This window comes from Saccopteryx leptura, chromosome 12, assembly GCF_036850995.1.
Source record: "Saccopteryx leptura isolate mSacLep1 chromosome 12, mSacLep1_pri_phased_curated, whole genome shotgun sequence".
In the NCBI taxonomy this organism is placed as follows: Eukaryota; Metazoa; Chordata; class Mammalia; order Chiroptera; family Emballonuridae; genus Saccopteryx; species Saccopteryx leptura.
The window spans coordinates 4,751,804-4,770,976 of record NC_089514.1 but is presented as its reverse complement, the minus strand read 5'-3'; the positions used below and the strand labels follow the sequence as shown (position 1 = coordinate 4,770,976).

Here is a 19,173-nt window from a genome sequence, read left to right as displayed (position 1 = left end):
ACCTCAATATCAGCCACCATTTTTCCACTTACATCACTCTGTCACGCTGTCCCTTTCCTTACTGACAGTCTCCTCATTTCTTCAATTTCTAACCTAAATGTAGATACAAGAAGACCCCAACTAACTCTCCCTCCGCCAGCCTGTCCTTTCCCAGAACCAGAACCACCTTGTTCCTCTTAACGAGTCAACAGACGAAATGTTACACAAGCTGACAGCAAAGGTTCTGGTCTAGGAAGTGGATTCAAGCTTAGGGAAGAGCAGAGTTCGGCTGCCTGAGACGACAGCTCAGATTTTAACAGAATGCGTGGCCCTGCCATCGACTCGGGAATAGTGACAGCATCACTGTTTGGGGTCGAGTGTGGGGGTGGTGACACGAGATGCCACCAAGATTAGCCCTGCATTTGGCCCATGGCAGGGGTGGGGTGTGGAGGGATCCCCTAACTGTTAGTGTGACCACGGTGGCTGTTGATACACATCACACTCCTCACTCAGTGACATGGCTGCTCTTAGTAACATCGAGGCACTAACAGACTTTGAACTATAAGTCACAGACTTCTTAAGTAAGACCTGATGTTTCCTCCGCTCTCAACATCTGATGGAAGTTAGTAACCGCATAATTACCCGCCTTCTTAACCACACGGCTTTCTGTATGTCGAGTCCTAACGCTTTCTATCCATCTTACAATTCTAAACTCAAAAAAGTGCACGTCAGTATAAAAACCGTGGGATACTTTCAGGCTTGAACAGGTATACGCCAATCAACTGACTGCTGGAGTTGACGCCTGCCCACACCCCGTCTTTCTTTCGGGTGACTCAGCTTGTCGACGGCTCCATGGGAACTGACAGCTTCTTCTGAGATCACAGCACATCTTCCAGGCAGTTAGGAGTCACAGAAAGATAAAGCGACCCTTTCGCACTATCCTGACTTTCAAACACGTACAAGTCTTCCCCGAAGGCGTCAGGAAGGCCTCCAATCACCTAACGTCACAGTGTGACTGGATCCACGGCCCTGGACTTCTCCACACTCCCCCCCCCCAGCATCTCAGGAACCTTTCCCGGGCGATGGTTCACGTGGGACATCGTCTGGGAAACGGAAGGCATGGGGAGAGATAAAAGTAGGCAAGAGCAGACGGCAGGTCGTTTCTCCGACCGAGGACCATCCGCTGCCAAGCTGTTAGTGACCACCATGAAGGAGGCACTACTGATTTCCCTCAGTCTCAGCAAAGACAGAACACCCAGAAACCCAGCATCCGTATTTTTTATTTAATCCCAGTGTGCTGGGCAAGCACGGCGTATGGACCAGGGGTCCCAAAACTTTTTACACAGGGGGCCAGTTCACTGTCCCTCAGACGGTTGGAGGGCCGCCACATACAGTGGTCCTCTCACTGACCACCAATGAAAGAGGTGCCCCTTCTGGAAGTGCGGCGGGGGGCCGGATAAATGACCTCAGGGGGCCACATGCGGCCCGTGGACCGTAGTTTGGGGATGCCTGGCTATCGCTGATAGGCAATACCAAGTACAACTCTGCCTCCCTGGCCAGCCCATGGCAGCCGGAATTCCTCCCAGTGGTGGTAAAGGAACACGATCAGCTAACATATTTCTGCAAGCTCCTGTATCCTCTGTCTGGACAGGCAGTATTTCCATGTCCACTCAACTGGAGTTAGTTGATTTGCTTTGGTCTCCTTAGATCTGCTATCCTTTTTCTGTCAAACTGCACTTTACAGCAGTGGTCCCCAACCTTTTTTGGGCCACAGACAGGTTTAATGTCAGAAAATATTTTCACGGACCAGCCTTTAGGGCGGGACGGATAAATGTATCACGTGACCGATACAAGCGTCAAGAGTGAGTCTTAGATGGATGTAACAGAGGGAATCTGGTCATTTTTGAAAAATAAAACATCATTCAGACTTAAATATAAATAAAACGGAAATAATGTAAGTTATTTATTCTTTCTCTGAGGACCAGTACCAAATGGCCCACGGACCGGTACCAGTTTGTGGCCCGGGGGTTGGGGACTACTGCTTTCCAGGACAGGTGTTTTAAATTCCATGTTCTTGTCCAAAATGAGAGTTTTGTTACTTTGCCTGAGTGTAGAAATCTTAAAGAGCCAGTAAAAATGAGCAGATATGTGGACGAAGCTGAGAAAAAGTAGCTTAGAATTTGAAGGAAACAAGTAAAAACAATTGTCCGGGAAATATCTGAACAACGGTGAAGAACAACAGAGAGGTTAAGAAGAGATGTTGAAAACAATTTTAATGTCACTTACCCTTAACTCTTCCTTTGTGTTGAAACTATCAAGAAGCTGTTGATAATGTCTATCTGTCATTTGTCGTAACAGGGACAGGAGACAAGCAACAAACTCGCCCTAATTTAAGAAGAAGAAGAAAAAAAAAGTAAGCACATTTTTTCAGGAAGGGCCTAAAAGGACATCAGTGACTTACTCTGAACTACCCCCTCAGGGAGAACACTTAACCAAAAGGCCCACTCTGACCCACGCTGACCCTCTGAACTACCCCCTCAGGGAGAACACTTAACCAAAAGGCCCACTCTGACCCACGCTGACCCTCTGAACTACCCCCTCAGGGAGAACACTTAACCAAAAGGCCCACTCTGACCCACGCTGACCCTCTGAAGTGTTCCGAATCTAAGTCAGCCATAATATCACAGTCAAAATTTCTCCCTGGGGTGATTACCATTTCCTTGTCACACATGAATTTTTAAATGTGTAGTGGCGTTTTTTTTTTTTTTTTTACTCGGATGAAAGCTTTTCCCCTAGGGAAGTGACTCCCAACACACTTCAAGGGGACGTGGCAGTGAGACCCCCACCATTTATGAAGCCTTTCCTACGCCTTCATTCATGAAATCCTTTGTGCCTCCCATCAGCACTATGAAGGAGGCAGTACAATACTTATTGAAAGAAGGTAAACTGAGGCCCTAGCTGGTTGGCTCAGTGGTAGAGCATTGGCCCAGCGTGTGGATGTCCCAGGTTCAATTCCCAATCGGGGCACACGGGAGAAGCGACCATTTAATTCTCCACCCCTCAACCCCCTTCTCCTCCCACAGCCACGGCTCGATTGGTTTGAGCGCATCGGGCCCCTGGCACTGAGGACGGCTGCATGAAGCCTTTTCTTCAGGTGCTAAAAGTAGCTTGGTTGACAGCACGGCCCCAGATGGGCAGAGCATCGGCCCCAGACGGGGGTTGTCAGGTGGATCTTAGAGTGATGCGGGAGTCTCTCTATCTCTCCTCCCTCACTAGGAAAAATAATAATAAAATAGAGAAGGTGAACTGTCGGTTCAGCGGACTAAAAACCCTGCCCAACGTGACACAGCTGGGAACTGACCGCAGCCCTCCCCGGAACTTTCCACTCCATCTCTGAACTCACATGACCTCGGTCACCAGCGGGTGCGTCTGCTGACAGCGCTGTGCCCAGAGGCCACACAGGGCCCAAGGTGCTTTCAATCGACATTTAAAAATAATGTGAACCGCGATCCTCTGGGCTGGGGTGCCATGCGACCGACCCCTACGAAGCCCGAATCTTGAAAATCAACAACGCAGAGGAGCAGACGCGCTCCTCGGGTCTGAAGACCTAGGACGCCGCGTCCTTCCCGCTTCCTCGCGCCTTCCTGATTTAAAACACTGCGCTTCAAGGAAACCTGGTCTTTCCCCCCTTTTTTTTTGCTCAGCAAAGAATTTCTCTGCTTTGAATTACATTTAAGCTATCTGAATTGCATTTGGAAACAGTACAAGCAAGCACAACCGGAGAAGCAGTCAGTGGTAACTGATGACATTTACGGAAAGGCGGTTGAACTAGGAATTGGTTTCTTTGAGTTTACAGGGACAGAGACCAGAGGATCGCGTATAAAATCAGAGACGGACAGCCCTGAGAAGTGGGCTCTCCCAACAGAGGCGGCCAAGTCAGGACACTCAGACGCCTCCCCGCCAGCTGTCAGGGACAGCCTGAAGGGGTCACTTACTGGCCGGGTCAGGGGGGCCAGAGAGGAACCCTGACACCCTGCACGGAAATAAGCATTCGTAACACACGCGTATGCAAGAGAATCTTCCCTACAGACTCACTAGGGCAAATAATTAGGAAACACACTGGTGTGGGCTAGCAGAAATACCCTACAAGCTCAACATAGCACTCCATTAACTAACAAAGGAACCCATGATACTTAATACAAGAAACAGAAAAATGTAAGGGCACGAGGAGTCATCATTTAGTGCATGGACGAAAGGCAGCAACCCAAGCCTGGGGAAGCACCCCCCGCGGGACTGGGGGAGCAGGACTGGTGGGAGCAGGACTGGGGGAGCAGGACTGGGGGAGCAGGACTGGGGGAGCAGGACTGAGAGGGGGTACGGACACTGCTCACCGTGCAGACGGGACACACGCATCATGAACGGGGCATCAGCTAGAGCACTAGATAGGGTCCTCCCTCAGCAGTCGGAAACAATTACTGTGAGAATAAACGCTGCTCTGCCTGATGGGGGGGGGGGGCGCAGTGGATGGGATGCTGAGGGCCCAGGTTTGAAACCCCAAGGCAGGGGTCCCCAAACTTTTTACACAGAAGGCCAATTCACTGTCCCTCAGACCGTTGGAGGGCCAGACTATTAAAAAAAACTATGAACAAATCCCTATGCACATTGTACATATCTTCTTTAAAAAAACAAACAAAAAAAACTGGAACAAATACAATATTTAAAATGAAGAACAAGTAAATTTAAATCAACAAACTGATCAGTATTTCAATGGGAACTATGCACCTCTCACTGACCACCAATGAAAGAGGTGCCCCTTCCAGAAGTGCGGCGGGGGCTGGATAAATGGCCTCAGGGGGCCGCATGTGGCCCATGGGCCGTGGTTTGGGGACGCCTGCCCCAAGGTCACCAGCCTGAGTGCAGGCTCACCTGGCTTGAGTGTGGGGTTGCTGGCTTGAGTGTGGGATCACAGACATAACCCCATGGTTACTGGCTTGAGCCCAAAGGTCACTGGCCTGAAGCCCAGGGTTGCTGGCTTGAGCCCAAGGTCACTGGCCTGAAGCCCAGGGTTGCTGGCTTGAGCCCAAAGGTCACTGGCCTGAAGCCCAGGGTTGCTGGCTTGAGCCCAAGGTCACTGGCTTGAGTAAGGAGTCACAGGCTCAGCTGTAGCCCCCCCCCCCCAGTCAAAGCACATATGAGAAGGCAATCAATGAATCACTAAGGTGCCACAACTACAAATTGATGCTTCTCATCTCTCTCCCTTCCTGTCTGTCCCTTTGTCCCCCCGCCTCCCTCGCTAATAAAAAATAAAATAAAATAAAAATTAAATTAAATTAAAAGAATAAAGGCTGCTCTGATCCTAAGAAATTGCAAAAGTGTGAAATAAACAGTTTCCAGGAAGTTTAGCCTCATTCCACAGCAAAGCTCAAATATATGTTTAGCGATAAAAATTAAAAATAATCCAACTCCCAACAAGGTAAAATTCACAAAGCCTGGCACTCAATAAAAAACTACCAGGCAGCCCCAGCCAGATAGCTCAGTTGGTTAAAGCGTCATCCTGAAACACAAAGGTTGCTGGTTCAACCCCAGTCAGAGCACATACAGGAACGGCTCAATGTTTCTGTCTGTCTGTCCGTCTCTCTCAAATCGATAGATAAATGAAAAATAAAAAGCCACCAGGCATATACAGAAACCATGAAAAATGGTGATGTTAATGAGAAGAAAAAAATAAACAACAGAAACAGACCCAGAAATGACACAGAAAACAGAATCAGCAGTCAAGGGCATTAAAATCTCCACGATTAGGAACCAGGAAAATGAGGCGAGAGCCAGTGTCCTGAGGAGGAGACAGACAGGCAGACAAGCGCGTGGAAAGATTTCTGGCATCCTCAGCCAGTGGGGAAATGTAATTCAAACCACAGTAATTATCTCTACCTACCAGCCATCTGAATGCACCCCCTCCACCACCCCCCAGAAAGTGGCAGCACCCAGTGCTGACCGGGGTGCTCAGAAACCGGCGTGCCCGTCCGTGTGTATGTGAGGGCGGGGACACGACACGGCCATAACAGAAAACATGGCAACGGCAGACCGCCCAGCACCATCCTCCCGGGCGTCCACCCGGGCAGCCCGAGACAGATGCTGACCAGAGAGCCTGCACACAGGTGCTTAGAGCAGCTCAGGCAGTAACAGCCGGAACCTGGAGCCAGCCCAGATGGCCGCCCGTGGGGTGGTGGTTAAACACACGGGGTCCATCCCCTCCACGAAAACCAGGGGGCGATAAAAAAGGACAGACGACACATTCACCTGGACGGAGCTCCAGGGAGGGACGCTGAGTAACAAACAAACAAAAAAAGAAAAAAAAGACAGAGAAGGTCACCCATAGGGGTCCACTTACATAACACTCTTGAAATGACAACATGATAGAAACGGGAAACGGACTTCTGGTTGCCAGGGTTACGGAGGAAGGCAGGGACGGGAGGCATGTGGGTCTGAAGATAAGAGGGCGACATGAAGGAGCCGGGGGTGGGGATGAAGGGTGCACCCTGACTGCCGGGGGTGGGGGTGAAGGATGCACCCTGACTGCCGGGGGTGGGGGTGAAGGATGCACCCTGACTGCCGGGGGTGGGGGTGAAGGGTGCACCCTGACTGCCGGGGGTGGGGGTGAAGGGTGCACCCTGACTGCCGGGGGTGGGGGTGAAGGATGCACCCTGACTGCCGGGGGGTGGGGGTGAAGGATGCACCCTGACTGCCGGGGGTGGGGGTGAAGGGTGCACCCTGACTGCCGGGGGTGGGGGTGAAGGATGCACCCTGACTGCCGGGGGTGGGGGTGAAGGATGCACCCTGACTGCCGGGGGTGGGGGTGAAGGATGCACCCTGACTGCCGGGGGTGGGGGTGAAGGATGCACCCTGACTGCGGGGGGTGGGGGTGAAGGATGCACCCTGACTGCCGGGGGTGGGGGTGAAGGGTGCACCCTGACTGCCGGGGGTGGGGGTGAAGGATGCACCCTGACTGCGGGGGGTGGGGATGAAGGATGCACCCTGACTGCGGGGGGTGGGGGTGAAGGATGCACCCTGACTGCGGGGGGTGGGGGTGAAGGATGCACCCTGACTGCCGGGGGTGGGGGTGAAGGATGCACCCTGACTGCCGGGGGTGGGGGGTGAAGGATGCACCCTGACTGCCGGGGGTGGGGGTAAAGGATGCACCCTGACTGCCGGGGGTGGGGGTGAAAGGTGCACCCTGACTGCCGGGGGTGGGGGTGAAGGATGCACCCTGACTGCCGGGGGTGGGGTGAAGGGTGCACCCTGACTGCATCCATGTGCATGTCAGCCTCCCAGCTGTGAGCCTGCACTAGTGTCCTGTCGGGTGTGTCCACCAGGGAAGCTGAGCACGGGCACGTGGGATGTCTCGATACTTTTTTACCACCTGCATGTGACGCTACAGCGATAGCAAAATAAGAAGGTTAATTAAAAAACAAACTGGGCCCTGGCCGGTTGGCTCAGCGGTAGAGCGTTGGCCTAGTGTGCGGAGGACCCGGGTTCGATTCCCGGCCAGGGCACATAGGAGAAGCACCCGTTTGCTTCTCCACCCCTCCACCTTCCTCTCTGTCTCTCTCTTCCCCTCCCGCAGCCAAGGCTCCATTGGAGCAAAAATGGCCCAGGCGCTGGGGATGGCTCTGTGGCCTCTGCCTCAGGCGCTAGAGTGGCTCTGGTCGCAACATGGCGACGCCCAGGATGGACAGAGCATCTCCCCCTGGTGGGCAGAGCGTCGCCCCATGGTGGGCGTGGCAGGTGGATCCCGGTCGGGCGCATGCGGGAGTCTGTCTGACTGTCTCTCCCCGTTTCCAGCTTCAGGAAAAAAAACAAAAAACAAAAAAAACAAAACAAAAAAAAAAAAACTGGCCCTGGCCAGTGGGCTCAGTGGTAGAGTACCAGCCTGGCGTGTGGAAGTCCTGGGTACGATTCCCAGCCAGGACACACAGGAGAAGCGCCCATCTGCTTCTCCACCCCTCCCCCTCTCCTTCCTCTCTGTCTCTCTCTTCCCCTCCCGCAGCCAAGGCTCCATTGGAGCAAAGCTGGCCTGGGTGATGAGGATATAGCTCCATGGCCTCTGCCTCAGGCGCTAGAATGGCTCCGGGTGCAACAGAGTAATGCCCCAGATGGGCAGAGCATCGCCCCCTGGTGGGTATGCCAGGTGGATCCTGGTCGGGCACATGCGTGAGTCTGTCTCTCTGCTTCCCTGCTTCTCAGAAAAATACAGAAACAAAAACAAAACAAAAAACAACCTCACAAAGAGTGAATTTAAAAACCCCACACCACCAAGCCCTCGGTGGTGTTGGCTACAGCGTGTTTTGTGCGTTCACTGCGTGCCAAGTGCTGTGCTACCTGCATGCTGGTACCACGTGGCACAGGAAACCCCATCCGACCAGGAGCAACCACTGCTCGCTCGTCTCCTCTGGACCGGGCACGCCAGCAATTACACACACTGGGACCCCCTTCTGCACGACCTTGAACCCCAGTGCGCTTCAAGAGCGAGCTCACTTCCCAGACCCGGGCTCGGTCTCCTGGGACCTCGGCTCTGGACGCGGAGAAAAGAAACTTCAACACGAGACGGCTGTCCTGCCACAGACAACCCGCGGGCCAGCTTCTCATTTTTCTTTTTTTTTTTTCTTTTTCTTTTTTTTTTTTAGTAAAAACAAAATTTCATTCTCATCTTTGGCTAAGCAAACATTCTGAAGACAGGGATTCTACAGGGCACTCTGTAAAAACAATGATAAAAAGCCGACTATTTTTCCTAAATAATTACATGTGGAAGCTATAGCACCCACTGATATTTCTGCAAATGATATTTGGAAGAATATTCTTAATTAGACCTAAAATATAAATTTTTGGTAAACCGAATGTGAGTTTTAAATAGAAACCCACCCATTCACCCGTCCATGTGGGTACCTCTCTCTCTCTAAACACACACACACACACAAATAGATACATATACTATCAGATAAATTATTTCCTAATCTGTCCTATAAATCCTAATCTGTCCTATAAATTAGGATCATAAAATAGTCGGGCTTGAAGGCCCCTTAGAAATGACCAAACCAAACTTTCCTGTTTTGTAGCTGGAGAAACGGAACCCCCACCCAAATTAAGGTCCTTAACTAGTCGCAGGCGGAAAGTCAGAACCAGACCTCGGAACCCCCGACTCCTCTTGCTCTGTGTCCCTACGGTCACCCCCTCCAGCAGTTTGACAGGTAAAACAAGAATGAAAAGTTATCAGAGTGACTGGGCAGATCAAGTCACAGGTTCACGGGAACCGGACAAACCGAGAGCTAACATCAAATCCGGCTTTCCGAGGTCAGACAGTCTTCATCCGAGACCTTTCCACGAAGACGCTTCTCCTCCCCGTTCCCGGGTAACGTGAGGGTCCCTCTCTGAGGGCACACGGGTCAGCTTCCCACTGCCAGACTCCCCCCACCCCTGACTCCTGCAGCCACCCACCCTCAGAGCGCCTGACGCTCTGCCCGGCACCCCGCGCCCTGTCCCTCCCGCGAGCCACTTGCTCTGGGACCTTACAGTGACATCCTGGAACTGAAGCCGTGCGGCGGAGCCCGACGGCTGGGGGCGACTGGTGATCTCCAGGATGGTTCTCAGCAGGATGTCCAGCAGGCTGGCCACGATGACGTCGATTTCCTCCAAGACCGATTTCTCCTTAAGAGAAAAAAGGAAGACAGTGACGCTGTCCAGGAAGCTGTGCTTCGTCGGCGCAACCATCTCTCCTGAACGGAAAGGAGGGAGAAAGCACATTTCCCAACACGAAATCGAAGAATCGGGGGACACAAGGGCTTAGACAGACCTAGACCTCACTTGTGTGTCACCTAAGTAAGTGACCTTCTGTGACAGAAGACAAAGGCATGAAGTTTACCCCACCGTCCTCGCTGAGGCTGGGCAATGGCTCCCTGAGATGCACGGACAGGTGGAGGTGTTGGCCTGGGGGCACAGCGGACAAATGGGAGCAGCAGCCACACCGCAAACTCCGCGTGTGACCGCGAACAAGTCACCTGCCCTCTCTGGGCCTGACTCCTCACGGAAAAGTCCTTCTGGTTCTGACAGTGCACTTGTTAATTATTCTTCTTGGCATCTGAATCTTACAGGTCATTTTCTAAAACTCTTTTAAGGGCACATGACTATTCCTATAAAAATGATTATTATTTTTTAAAAGAACCCTACATGTAAATATTAGCAACAGCATTCAGACTAGGTAACTGCCATCAGCGACAGGCTGCACCTAACGTCAGTGACCAGGGCGGGGACTGCGCTCCTAAAGCAGAATGAGCACCATCCAAGCCCCCTCTCCCACCGGGACGGGAGGGGGGAAGGGAACCCAGGCTGCCCTGGGCTGCCTGCACGAGGTGAGTCTGGGACCTTTCAGACCTGCCCAAGACGAGAGACCCTGTGCTCAGGGGCTCCCCACCGAGGAGACCGCCTTGGCAGAGAAAGCGTGCAGAAAGTGTGAGTCTGAAAGCACTTCCTGACTACGTGTTTAGGATCAACTTCTTATACTTGTAAGCAGAGGACCCACGGTTTCCTTCCCAGAGCCGAGCTCCTGCTCTGAATTGCTTCTCAGCCAAGTCCAAGGTCTGCCTGCAACTTCCGAATCGAAAGAGACGGGTGCAACGGGAGAGGTCGCCTCCACGGCCACTGCAGCGGACGACCCCACTTAACGGCTGCGTCCTCTCGGCGGCTGCCGCGTGCGAGAGCGTGCTGCTTCGCCATAGCATACGTAGCGCCTCCACTGAACTGGACAGAGGGCCAGCGAATGTTTCCCCTGGTCCCCACTCCTCCCCCGTCCCAGGTCACCCGGGGCCTGGCTCACAAGCCTGAATACAAAAGCCTGGCCCCCTCCCCAGCCAGGTCCCCTTCCCCCTGTAGACACAGAGCTTCCCTCAAGTGCCAGCTGTGTCCCCACAGTCCTGGGGTCCTCATCTCCATCACTTCCCCTGGAGTCCCACGTCAACTGACTGTGGGTCCCTTCATTCAGACGGCCACCGTAAGAGTGACAAAAACGGTCACACGGAGAGAGGCAAACACAGGTCTCCGTGCTCGCCGTCAACCTCACAGAGGGGCCCGAGGCTTTGTGGACAGGTGCAGACGGACACAGGTGGAGCAGGACGTCCTCCCTGCGTGGAAGTTGCCTCAGACCCCTGAGCCACGGCCGTGAATACCCTGAGTGGTGCCCACTGATAGGCAGGTGTGTGGTTATGCCCGCTTGTATCAAGAGTCAGAAAAAGACGGAATCCCCAACGCCGCAGCAGGTGAGTGATTCCTGCAAGAGGTGAGTAAGGTAACAGCTATAGGGAAAGATGCCCCAGGGCCCTGGGGGCCGCTTTCCTCGGCATCCGCAATCTCCACAGAGCAGGGCTCGGGGCGGGGGGGGGCATCCGCAATCTCCACAGAGCAGGACTCGGGGCGGCGGGAGCATCCACAATCTCCACAGAGCAGGGCTCGGGGCGGGGGGAGGGGGGGGTCATGGCCAAGCTCCGACAACCGCCATCCTGCAGCCCGGCACGGGAGGGGCCCCCAAAGACTTCCCTCCCCGACCAGCAGCTCGTTCTCACCGTGAAACCTTCATCATGTCAAGACTGAAAGCACACCTGGGAGGCATTGAGCGTTCTAACTTTCCTAATTTGGGACTCGGTTCTTTCTTGAAATATATTATAGAAGTTCAGGAAACCCAGGTGACTCAGGGTCACAGCAATCCCACAAGGTTAAAACAAACCCCTCCCAAAAAAAATCCTTCAGGGGAAAAGCGCAAAGCGCAACCAAGCTAGGAAGGAAAAGCGATCGTGTGTGTGTATGTGTGTGTGTGTGTGTGAGAGAGAGAGAGAGAGAGAGAGAGAGAGAGAGTGTGTGATCATGTGGTTTCTTTGAAGACATGCAGCATTCTACATCCAGGGCCAGTGGACGGGAACCACCCGTGGACGGGAACCACCCATGGAAGGGAACCACCCGCGGACGGGAACCACCAGTGGGTGGGAACCACCAGTGGACGGGAACCACCCGTGGACGGGAACCACCAGTGGACGGGAACCACCCGTGGGTGGGAACCACCCGTGGACGAGAACCCCCAGTGGACGGGAACCACCCGTGGACGGGAACCACCCGTGACGACCACCAGTGACGACCGGCGGCCACGTACCGAGCTGTTCTTCCTGATGAGACAGAACACGTTGCTCAGGATGCGTGCACACATGATGAGGTCCTTCTGCTCCTGCAGGTGCGTGTGCAGGTGATGCAGGACCACGGGCAGCAGGATGTACCTGGAGTCTGCGGAGAGAAGCCCTGTCAGCGACCTCACCCGGACGGTCCCCAGGGCGAGCCTCGCCCCTCACTTGGGACCATGACCGTGAACGCAGTGAGTGCTGCCTCATTCACACCTGGCGGCGTTCTAAAGACGCTTGTTCTGCGGGGCGGATGTTCACAAACCGAGAAGAGTCCTCTTCCCTAACCCAGCCCTCCTGCACGGAAGAGGCCTTTCGCTCTGTCATTGAAACAGGGCTTTTCAACAGCCGCGGGTTTCCCCTCCGCTCTCGCCGTTTCGCGACTCCCCAGCGAGACAGACCCTCTCCTGACCACCCGCGGCGAGGGCGGCGGGCACGCGCCAGGTTCTCTCGACAGACGCTCCTGTCCGCTCCCCGGCTGCTCACCAGAGTCCCAGCAGGATTGCTGGTGGAGCTTCACCACTGGGGTTGGCTGTCGAGTTCCCAGCCCTGGACAGGACATGCTTCTTGTTTGGCTTCGCTTTGGTTTATCTCTCGGTGAGCGCTTTCGGGAACAGACTCCTGGGAATGCAGACCTTCCTGAGGATGGCGTGCCTGCGAGGACTCTTCCACCCACACACTCACATCCTTCGGCTCGGGGGAACTGGCCTGGAATGATCTATTTCTACGATTATTTCCTTCCCTTTTTATTTATTTATTTTTCTGTCCTGTGTCCGGAACTTTGCCTGTCTGCATGTCATGAGTCTCTGAAACGGAAGATCTACCTGCCCTGAAGTTTTAAAAGCTTGCTTTTTTTTTTCTTTTTTGTCTAACTTTCTGGGATTTTGCCTCACTTTGCCCTCCTAACCGCCTCTGCCGTTCTGTTCGTGCTACCACACGTGACTCTGTGCGAGTCCCTTCAGACGGCGGAAGTCAGCGCCACGGGCGTGTGGCCTGTACTGTCTGTCACACAGGGCCCGGCGTTCGGAAGGGACCCACTTGCTGCGATGCTGATGCCGCCAGGGCCATGTTCAGGCCGGTTTTCCGACTGGACGTGCTGCCCGGTCACGGTGCGGCCACCCGTGAGCACGTCTCCGAACGGTCTCCTTCCTACGCCTCCCCAGGCTTGATTCATGACCGCCGTGTCTGGCTCTCCGGGGAAATCAGAGACGGGTTTGCTTTCGGGGCGATTCTTTTGGATGTTTTGTTTGATTTCCTCACTGAACTGTCTTTTCCGTTCAAGTTCTTTTTTGTTTGTTTGTTTCATCCTCTAGGCCTCTGCCTGTCACACGGGAGCCTTTCTCTCCGGTATCTGGGGACCTTCACTGTCCAGCCAGGCACTAAAACATTCCCTGGAAACCTAGAGTCAGCCGTATGGGCGGGTCGGCCCGTGGGACGGCGAGGCTCCGCAGCGGGATGAGGGGCCCTCCACTATTTCATCAGGGGACCCCCAAACTTCAGAACCTGGGATGTCTTCTCTCGGGCCGGTCAGTTTCTCTGCAGAGCGCTCTCTCTGCACAGCATGAACCCATCACCTTGCAGAACCGTGGAAGCAAAAAGGGACGTGGTGGGTGGGCTCTCTGTTCAATGGGGAGTCCGGTCTGGGGTGTGCAGCCTGTGGGGAGCCCGGTCTGCGGCGCGCAGCCTGTGGGGAGCCCGGTCTGAGGTCACAGCCTATGGGGAGCCCGGTCTGAGGTCACAGCCTGCGGGGAGCCCGGTCTGAGGTCACAGCCTGTGGGGAGCCCGGTCTGAGGTCACAGCCTGCGGGGAGCCCGGTCTGAGGTCACAGCCTGCGGGGAGCCCGGTCTGAGGTCACAGCCTGTGGGGACCCTGGTCTGGGGCACGCAGCCTTGCCCTCAAAGCAACGGTCTCTGCGTCTGCGTCCGGGGACACCGTGTCCACTTCACGGGTGAGTCATCCACAGTAGACTTCCCACTTTCTCTGAACTAGGGGCCATACAGGGGACAGGGTGAGAGCTATTCCTTCTAAAGCCCCTTTCGGACAATTTTCCTCCCTCTGGCTCTCTTCAGCTTCAGAGATACCTGGCGTTTTCCATTCCAGATCCTCTCTGAAGGTTTGTAAACATCCACTGTCTTATATTTGCATAAATTATAATTCCACTTGACTCATTCAAGAAAGAAAAAAAAGGATAACCTAAATAACTCGATACTGATCAAAGAAATCAAACTTGTTAAAGACCCAAATGCCTTCTGTGAATTCTATAAAGCAGTTATAGAAAAAAAACCAACAAAAACAAGTCTATGTAAATCTTCCCAGAAAACATAGGGAATACAACCAACTCATTTTATAAACAAAGCATTACAGATGCCAACATTAGCCAAAGACATTACAAGATAAAAAAAAAAACAACAACCCCCCCCAAAAAAAAACTACAGATTGATATCTCATCAATATGGATGCAAAAATCTTTATAACATTTTAACAAAATCAATCATTTGGTACACACACACACACACACACACATGCACACATGCACACACACCCCCCGTTATGATTAAATAGAGCTTATTCTGGGAACACAAGGCCTAACATTTGAAAGTCAATCAATCAATCAAATTCACCATATTAACAGTAGATGGAGAAAGAAAAACCATGAAAAATTCTGCATCTACTCATGATAAAAAAAGAAAACTGTCAAGCAGCTAAGAATTACAGGTAATTTCCTCAAATCAACAAAGGGCATTAGGAAGTGCCCACCTCTTCGCTAACGTAAGGTTTAACTGCAGTGCAAGATGGAATGTTTTCTCCTTAGGATCGAAAACAAGGCCAGGATGAATCATTTCCCCTGTTCGATTCAACCCCGCCCTGGATCCCTAGCCAGTGTGGTAAGATCCTTCCACGGGACAAAGAACACACGATTCCGTATGCTAACACAAATCAGAAGGGATGCAAAGTCTTCCCGACGGGGAAAGTGCCCCAGTCAGCGTCAGCCCGATCTCCCTGCGCTGTTGCCCCGATTTCCGTGAGAGGTGAGGTTTGGAGTCCCCCGTTCCTCTCCGTGCCCGCCACGGGGCTGCGGACACAGAGTGGGCCGGCCCCGGATTTGGCCTCAACACCAACCGCACGGGGCGGAGGCCTTCTTCCCCGTCAAGAAAGCCAACAGAGGGTATGAAAATCCAGGCGTGTACAATGATTCGTGGCAGGCTTCTCTTCAACAGTGTGCCTGACCAAAGCATGTCAACACTTCCTTACGAATCAGTGACAAAGAGAACCATAAAAAAAATAATAAATAAATATACAGGACAGCTTAACGTGACAGGAGTCCCTGCCTAGCGATCCTTAATTACAGAGGTAGACACAGCTTATCTGCTCCTTCCCCACAGACAGTGGGGTGGGATGGCTAAAGAATTCAATTTGCAACCAACTGTTAAGAAAATAGCTACTGCAAGAAATAAATAAATAAGTAAAGCAAGGCAGACAAATCCCCCATCCGCGTGTGCCGTGTGTCTCCAAGGACACGCAGATCGGATGGACTTCCCTGCTGATGCACATGCTGGAATCGGTGGGAATGCCCCACCTCCTGACTGGTTAAAACGCTAATGCTTACCTTTAAGAGCAAACACCTGGACTCATCAAGCAGGGACCCGGAAAGAAAGAAAGCCCACTCTTGCACAAACAGCAACTCGCTCTACACTGAACAACAGAGCCTGCTCCGCAGGTCTGTCCTTGGAAGGGTTCAGTGGTAGAGTGTCGGCCCAGTGTGTGGAAGTCCCGGGTTTGATTACCAGTCAGTGCACATAGGAGAAGCAACTATCTGCTGCTCCTCCCCTTCCCCTCTCACTTCTCTGTCTCTCTCTGTCTCTCTCTCCCCCCCCTCCTTCAGCCATGGCTTGATTGGAGAAAGTTGGCCCTAGGTGCTGAGGATGGCTCCATGGCCTCCACCTCAGGTGCTAAGGAGAGCTTGGTTGCTGAGCAACGCCCCACATAGGCAGAACATTGCCCCCTAGTGGGATTTCCACGTGGATCTGGTAGGGGTACATGCGAGAGTCTGTCTCTCTGCCTCCCCTCCTCTCACAGAATAAAAAAAATAAAATCAACAATCATTAGGGTGTTCCTTCCTTCTAGAAATAAAGTCTGAAGAGTTGTACTTTTGTATGTGGCTACTCCACAAACTTAGCCCATCATCCCAAAACACGAGGGGTTCGAGAAACTGGTTTGCAGCTTCCTTTTTAAATAGCTTCCAGGACCCGTGCCCGCAAGCGGGCCACGCCCACCTGGGTTGGTGTAGAGCTGGCTCTCCACGGTCTTGCCGATGCACTGCAGCTTCACCGCCTGCAGCGCGTCGTCCACGTGCATGATGGTCGGCAGGCTGCCCAGCGTGTCCTGCACCAGGTTGGCCACTTCCCGGACATCAAAGAGCTTCAGGAGCTCGGAGTACACGGCGGGGAAGGAGCTGAGGAACACGGCCTGAAAGGAAAGGCAGGTCGGTCACCGCCCAGCGCGGCCCTCGCAGCCCTGCTGCACACCGATGTCGGGGAGTCCTCCGCGGTGACCCACTGCTTTTTCTTTTCTTTTTTTTTTTTTTTTTTTTTTTCATTTTTCTGAAGCTGGAAACAGGGAGAGACAGTCAGACAGACTCCCGCATGTGCCCAACCGGGATCCACCCGGCATGCCTACCAGGGGCGATGCTCTGCCCATCCTGGGCGTCGCCATATTGTGACCAGAGCCACTCTAGCACCTGGGGCAGAGGCCAAGGAGCCATCCCCAGCGCCCGGGCCATCTTTGCTCCAATGGAGCCTCGGCTGCGGGAGGGGAAGAGAGAGACAGAGAGGAAAGCGCGGCGGAGGGGTGGAGAAGCAAATGGGCGCTTCTCCTATGTGCCCTGGCCGGGAATCGAACCCGGGTCCTCCGCACGCTAGGCCGACGCTCTACCGCTGAGCCAACCGGCCAGGGCGACCCGCAGCTTTTGAGGGGCAGGGAAAATGAGTGCCAGCTATTTCTGGGATTTAAAGCCAAAAGACACAAGTTTTAAAAAATTTAAAAACACAGCCAAACAGGACGAGTTTCCTGGACACATGTGAAGATACCGTGTAAAAACTGAGAAATTCTGGGCCCTGGCCGGTTGGCTCAGTGGTAGAGCATCGGCCTGGCATGCAGAAGTCCCGGGCTCGATTCCCGGCCAGGGCACATAGGAGAAGCGCCCATCTGCTTCTCCACCCCTCCCCCTCTCCTTCCTCTCTGTCTCTCTCTTCCCCTCCCGCAGCCAAGGCTCCATTGGAGCAAGGATGGCCCGGGCGCTGGGGATGGCTCCTTGGCCTCTGCCCCAGGCGCTGGAGTGGCTCTGGTCAGGGCAGAGCGACGCCCCCGAGGGGCAGAGCATCGCCCCCTGGTGGGCAGAGCGTCGCCCCCTGGTGGGCGTGCCGGGTGGATCCCGGTTGGGCGCATGCGGGAGTCTGTCTGTCTCTCCCCGTTTCCAGCTTCAGAAAGTAAAAAAAAACAAAAACAAAAAACTGAGAAATTCTGGAAAATCACTGACATGAGCGAAGCAATTGGCAAAAAAAAATCCCAAAGAATCAGCCAAATACTGCAGGACCAGACAGGCAGGGGGCTCAGCCAGACCCCGAAAGCCCCCTCCCCACGCCTCCCTTCTTCCTGGGGAAGCTCTCTGACGTGCACATCCAAGTCCCACTCGCCCTTCAGAAACCAAGCTCGCTCATTCCCCCAGCGCTCCAGTCACGATTAAAGAAAAAAGTCCTAACACGGGGCCGGGCATCAGCAGACCTGAAAAGCAGGTGCAGTCCAAGCCTGGCTTCTAATCGACCCGGGGACCTGGGACAAGTCACGCGGGACTCCTGGCTTCAGGGTCATCACGGGTGAAAGGGAAAGGTCATTAGAACAAACCGTTCAGTTGCCTTAAAATTCACTGTAAACCCAGGAGTGTGTGTACCGACTAAGAACAATACTCTTGATGTAAAGAAAGAAACCTGACAATTGCTTTTTTTTTTTTTTTTTGATTACAGAAAAGAAAAAAGGATGCTAATATCGAATCCTAAGGGGCATACCTCAAGCAGGATGCTCGGTTTGTACATCAAAACAAACAAAGTCGGTCCTTTGAAATCCACCAGGAGGAGGCAGGGAACGGAAGGGTCACCTGTCTCACCTCCACCTGGGGGGGTCAGGGGGAGGAGCCACGTCTCTCCCGGGCTGAGAGTCAGGTCCCTGCTGGCGTCCCCGTGAGGTGTGACACCAGCTGGAAGTAGGTGGAGTCAAACTCAAAGTCACCGGCAGTGGTGTTTACCTACACGGTGGCGGCAGAAATATCTAGAAGAGCCGGGACCCGTTTGGGATGCCAGAGCCACCAGAAAACCGTGTTCTTTCTGACTCTTCATAAAGACTGTCGATTTCTTCCAATGAGTTTAAAATAAATAACTTGGCCATCCCCGTTAAAAGCCACATTTATATAACCTTCATTTCACTCTGCAAAGAGCTGAGTCATCCAGACGAAGGGAAAGAAGAAAAATGAGCCTTCTGACTACGGAAAAGTCAAGAGGATTTTCCTCAGGAATCCTTTAATTTACCCAGGCGTTCTTTATTTACCCCCCTTCCCTTCAAAATGTGGCATCTGAATGTGCCTGCAGTGCCAGGAGCAGAGATTAGAAGGAAGAAGGAATGAACAGGTTAGGACGAGGGCTGAAAGACAGGGAGACCAGAATATCTAAACTAAGGATTTTTACAGAAAAAAAAAAAGTTCCAGTTCATTTTGACCTTCCTAATAACCAAGAGAAAGAGAATAATTCAGAATTTAAAGCAGGGTTTGGGGCCTCATCTTCTCCTGGGGTCCCCAGGGTAGGGACCTGTCCATGCAGGGAGACACCGAGAAATGCCATTCCAACAGCCAGGTTAGCAGCAGCTGCGCACAGGGCAGGGCTCTGAAGGACAGAGTTGTGAGTGAGCTGGGCTCAGGCCAGGAGGACTAAATGCC

The 19,173-nt window shown here is 53.2% G+C and overlaps 1 protein-coding gene across 4 annotated transcripts in view; it reads right to left on the bottom strand.

Moving 5' to 3' along the window:
• Window positions 1-19,173, bottom strand: part of DOCK4 (dedicator of cytokinesis 4) — a 353,243-nt gene that overhangs the window by 83,720 nt on the left and 250,350 nt on the right. For all 4 annotated transcript variants that reach the window (XM_066354464.1, XM_066354467.1, XM_066354466.1 and 1 more), the window contains exons 23-26: window positions 16,466-16,658; window positions 12,170-12,297; window positions 9,547-9,681; window positions 2,266-2,364 (exon numbers count right to left, since the gene is read on the bottom strand). In XM_066354464.1, coding sequence (XP_066210561.1) covers window positions 2,266-2,364; window positions 9,547-9,681; window positions 12,170-12,297; window positions 16,466-16,658 — 555 coding nt within the window. The remainder of the gene's footprint in view (window positions 1-2,265; window positions 2,365-9,546; window positions 9,682-12,169; window positions 12,298-16,465; window positions 16,659-19,173) is intronic.